The following is a 5,043-nucleotide window of genomic DNA, read 5'->3' as shown; positions in this document are numbered from 1 at the left end:
TGGCAGAGGAGCTCTTACAGCTGTTTACAAGATGTGTCAGAAGCAAGATCTATTGCTTCACCCTTTCCCTTCTGCACACCAATTGCCTTGCTGGAAAAAAACACCCCATGAAAGCTATTATGCTGTCAGGCAGTGCGGTGTTTGCAGCGTTACAAGGTTTTCCTTGGAGAGCTGCAACTGTGCTTAGGAGTGAAAAATCCAGTGAAACAGACCTGGAGAGCCAGTGGCTGGCCTACCCCCCCAAGACCCAGCCAAACCAGGGGGACTGGAAGTCGCCTTCGTCCCACATCCATCTCTATCCCCAACCCCATCCTCTGCCCTGGAGCTGCAGCTGCCCCAAGCAGCCCTGGCAGGAGGAGGGATGGGAACAGCAGAGGGGGCAGTACCTGCATCCTCAGCTCAGCAACACCAGCTGCAGCTGGAAGGTGAAGTGAGTGCTCAAAAGGGGACAGGGATGGCCACAGTAGAGGAATAAGGGTCAGCAGGGAACAGAACAGCCACTGGCCATGCCCCCTGAGAGGTTCAAGATCATCCCCTGCTCTGGGATTCTCACATCCCAAACCTGGTTCCTGACACAGCAGCTGTGCCTGCAAGGCATGGTTTTTCCATGCATCTGAAAGCATCCAAAAGTCTCTCTTGAACACTTAGGATAGGGACTAAGCAGGCAACTGCTTTGTATGCATCAGACATTATCAGGTCTTTCACATACCTTGTTCTCTAGAAATTGTAAGTCTACTTGATAAGACATATATTGGATTATATATATAAATCTAAACTCATGAGCAGCCCCTAGGGAGCAGGGGGAGGTATTTGCAATTCCTCACAAAGAAAGAGGTGCAATTGAATAAGGATAAGCAGCTTCACCATCAACGGAAGGATGTATTTTCCCTCTGAAGTGCTCGGTTACTCTATGCAACTCATGGCACCAATGCCAGAAGCATGGGTCACACCCCCAAAATGACACAATAGATTCAGAAAGGAGAATTATCTTTGTTACAGACAAAGAGCCCATGCCAGGCCAGGCCACGCAACAAGGGACACGTAGCAGGACACCAGCCAGAGGCTTGGGGCTTTTTAGGGAGAGAGCTTAGGAGCAAGGCTCCCTGCAACACAGAGTCCATGCAGGGATCCAGCATCCACCGAAAACAAGAAGGTGGTTGAAGGGACAGAGGGACTGAAGGAACAGTGCTGCTCTGTTGAGGGTGCATGGGGGCCAGTGGGGTCAAACACTTATTTCCTATGATGTCAAAGAGCTGAGGAGTCACATACACCCAAAACACGCACGGCATGGAGCACCCGCTGCCCTCGCCCCCTCCTTCTATCATGGGACTGAGTCAGGAACAGGCAAGGTGAGAAAAGAACTCTCTTCCAGCCTTACAGAAAGCATGCAAGACAAACGAGGTGTGCCCACCTACCTCCTTGGAGCACCAGGCACACTTGGGATGGATGAGGAGACACTCTTCACAGGACGTGGCGCTTCCACTGGTGCACAGATTGAGACCTTCAGCAAGAGAGAAGAGGATGGGCTGAATGGTTACTCCAAAACAGTGTTTAGGGATGCTCTGAGACATTCTTAATGCTAAACATACTGTAAGTTCAAACAAGAGCAAATAATCTCCTAGGAGCCTAAAAGGCAGGAGAAGCTGTAAATCTTTCTTCACCTGTAAGGAGGTCTTGTTTTCTTTTCCTTCCCAAAGGTAAATGAAAAGGACAGCAACTTGCTTTGGGGTGCTGAGAACCTCTAAAATATTACTGAATCTGGTGATTTTTCTTCACTCTTTTTCAATGGTTTCTGGTTAATCAAAGAGTCCAGCTACTCATCATCCTAATGAAGTATTTCCATTGCTGTGGACAGAATGCAATAACTGTTTGACCAGCCTGAAACACAGAGCTGGCTGTCCAAAAGCCCCCAAGACGCTGATTTTTAAAGTCACATCTTTAGGCATATCTTCTCATTTTTTCTAGCTGAATATATGGGGGAGCCTCTCCCCAGAATTTTCATATTAAAGCACTCTTGAAACACATCCATCTCCCCTTTCCGCACAGGTGATTTTCACAGCAGATTCATGTTACATTAAATTACTTTTATTTTACTACGAGAGACATTTCCACAGGATATCCAGGTTAAGCCTTGCAGTGTGTTTGCACTGGGACATGTCCAAGGAAGGCAGCAGGGGTGGAAGACAACGAGGGCTCTCCCTGCCCGTGATCCCAGCAGGAGCATCAGCTCCTGGATTGCTGGTGTCCAGCAGCACAAGGGGTCTCGAGTGAGTTTCACTTACAAAATCCACAATTTGGGCTTTGGGCTTTAAAAATGAAGTGGAACCACACAGGTAAAGCTGAAGTAGACATCAGTGGTATGGGCTTTGAATGCAGCAGCTTGTTCAAGCCTGCCTGTGGCTGTGAACGTGCCCTTCGATACCACTGATGGCCCAGCTCCCCCGGGTGCAGCTATTAACTTCCACTGTCAATAAATGATTAAAGAAATCTTCAACTGAGGTTTCAGCACAGAGGCTGCACACTCCAAATGAAACGCCTCAGGCTTGAACTCCCAGTCTGCTATTTTTTCCAACCCAAATGTCAATAAAAGCATTGTCAGGCCCCTATTTTCAGCCAGTTGCATCTGCAGATACCAGCGCACCACGCTGCTACGGGGTGCAATCTGCAGATTCCACAGACTTGCCAATAGCTGCTGAAGAGCCACATGGAGTTTTCTCCTGTCCCAAGAACTTTCTGCCATGAGAGCTTTGGAAGAAGGATTTTTGCTGTATCCCACGTGAATATTGCACCGAGAAATGAAAAGCTGCCTGGGTTGCTCCCATAAGGGGCTGGGCTGTGAGCACAGGAAACAGTGAATCAAGCTGGACAGCTGGAGGAAAACCTAGCAAGCCCTGGACTAGAAACAAAAGGAGGATAAGTAGGTCCTGTCAGTCATTCTCAGTCACCGCAGAGGCCTGACTGTGCCAGAGCCCTGCACTGACGGGTCTCTGCTGCCCGCAAGGTGGTTAACTCTGACCCCAGAGAGCCAAGCCCTGCACTCTCTCTATGGCTCTCATTCAAACAGGCTCCTTGGGCTCATTCATACCAAACAAGAGCCTTCTTAAAGAGTGTGGGTTTTTTTTCCTTCTGGCTGTTACCACATACCCAGACATTTCATTCCTTGTTCCCATTCAGAAGTTATATTCCAGCTCCTGGACATTTCAAGAGCTCAAAACAGAAATAGTATAAAGCAAAATGTAACTTGTTCAACTGAGTTAAAATTTAGACAGCAATTAACACTTGCATTTGCAAACCCTAAAACGTGGCCCAAAGCCTCTCCTTGAGAGCTGCTGCTCTGGCAGCCATGCACAGGGTAACCCAGCAGAAATAATGGACTTTACACAGCAAATACTTGCATTCATACCCTGGCTACCCAGGCCTGGCTCTCCCACAGCTTCACTTGCCCATCCACATGGAAATATTTACCTCCATTCCCGACTGCTGGATTTTTGAGAGTTTACTTAGTCACAGTAATAGCTGGCTGAAAAGCAAGGTCTCCTCCTTCCACTGCGCACCATGACCAAAGCAGCCCACGCTCCTGTGGCCAGCCATGGGGTGACATTCTTCCCGGTGGCAGCTTTTGAACTTTCCAAGTATGCTTTTCTTTCCACTCCGTAGCAACACTAAACCATTTCCAGCATTGTTGTGAAAACAGAGCTTTGTGAAGCCCTCCAGTTTTAGACTGAAACCTGAGCTTTTTGAGCTGGAGTAGAAACATGCAGGATTTTCCAGATGCAAGTCTTTGCTGTGCTTGATTCAGTGCAGTCTTTCCTGAATCAGGCAGAGGAAGGACCTGATGATGCTCATGCCAGTCCAGATCCTTGCAGATACTGGGGCAAGTCACCCAGTGAGACTAGAAGGAACTCAGTCTGCTCTTTGACTGTGATACATTTAATGAAACCACTCCTGAAAAATCAACTAAACTTCTTATAATGGGGAAAATTCTATCCAGGATTTAGCTGGGATTACTCTGGAGGCAAATAATCCACCCCCCCTGGATTGCTGAGCTGCACAGCCCACATAGTCCTTCGTACTGATGCCACTTAGTCCTAAACCCTGCACCCTACTTATTTTGCACAGTAGTGTCCAGCAAGCACAAAGAACATCTCCAAATGACATCCTTCTCTTGGACTGAGCTGCAGGAGAGCCCAAAAAGCAGAGGAAGACAGTGTATCCCACCAGACTGTGGAGATTTTAATACATCAAACTACAGATGCAGAGCAAGATAGGAAACTCTCATGAAAGGTACTCAGCAAATTTACTCATAAAGATGCTCCAGGCAATCAGACCTCATTTTAAACCTGTTCTGCAAGAAATCCTAGTTTGGGCAGCTCTTCAAACAGAGGTGAATGTACTAGCTTGCTTAGGGAAGACAGAGAAGAGGAAAAAAAGAAAGAGATGCACTTTATACAGCTAAGCATGAAAAAAGAGCATTTTACCTGTGCTTGCAATAAGCATTCTAAGAGACTTGTCCCCAAGATGGTCTGCTGCAATACTGAACCATCAATTTCATGGACCAGACACACACCAAAAAGAAGTTAAGAAAACCTTTTCTGAGCTTTCACAATCATGTGCCACAGCACTCTGCAAGATAAGCCTCTTCTTAAGAGCATTCATTAAAGTATCAAGCACTGACAGTAAGTACTGGAATGGTGGGCTTAGGCATTTTGTGGGCACCCTTCTCATTAAAAAGCTTCCCCGAGCACTCAGAGAGGAGAGAAACCCCATCTCCAGAACTGCTGGAGCGGAGTTACACACTGCACTGCAATTCATCTATGTGTGTGGAAACCGTGGGAGCATCCCCACGGGGGACAAGGACCTCTCCCTCTTGGTGCCAAGCGGACAGGGCTGGATGATACAAGGTGCGAGCGTGGAGACCGGTCACCGGCAGGGCGGGCGCCCGTGTGTGGCTTTCTGCTGCTGCTGCTGCTCATCCCATCGATTTACACATAGCGCTCAGGCAAACATCCCGGGGAAGTGCTTATCCCTGAACAGAAGTGGCTG

The 5,043-nt window shown here is 47.9% G+C and overlaps 1 protein-coding gene across 1 annotated transcript in view; it reads right to left on the bottom strand.

The window, feature by feature from the left end:
* The window catches only part of ITGB5 (integrin subunit beta 5), a 55,182-nt gene extending 53,596 nt beyond the window's left edge, over nucleotides 1-1,586 (bottom strand). The window contains exon 1 of the mRNA XM_008638236.2: nucleotides 1,416-1,586. Coding sequence (XP_008636458.2) covers nucleotides 1,416-1,571 — 156 coding nt within the window. The 5' untranslated portion in view covers nucleotides 1,572-1,586. The remainder of the gene's footprint in view (nucleotides 1-1,415) is intronic.
* Nucleotides 1,587-5,043: the final 3,457 nt, after the last annotated feature.

Source organism: Corvus brachyrhynchos, unplaced genomic scaffold (genome assembly GCF_000691975.1).
Source record: "Corvus brachyrhynchos isolate BGI_N302 unplaced genomic scaffold, ASM69197v1 scaffold126, whole genome shotgun sequence".
Lineage (NCBI taxonomy): Eukaryota > Metazoa > Chordata > Aves > Passeriformes > Corvidae > Corvus > Corvus brachyrhynchos.
The sequence above is the reverse complement of the archived record's forward strand: the minus strand, read 5'-3'. Positions and strand labels throughout refer to the sequence as shown.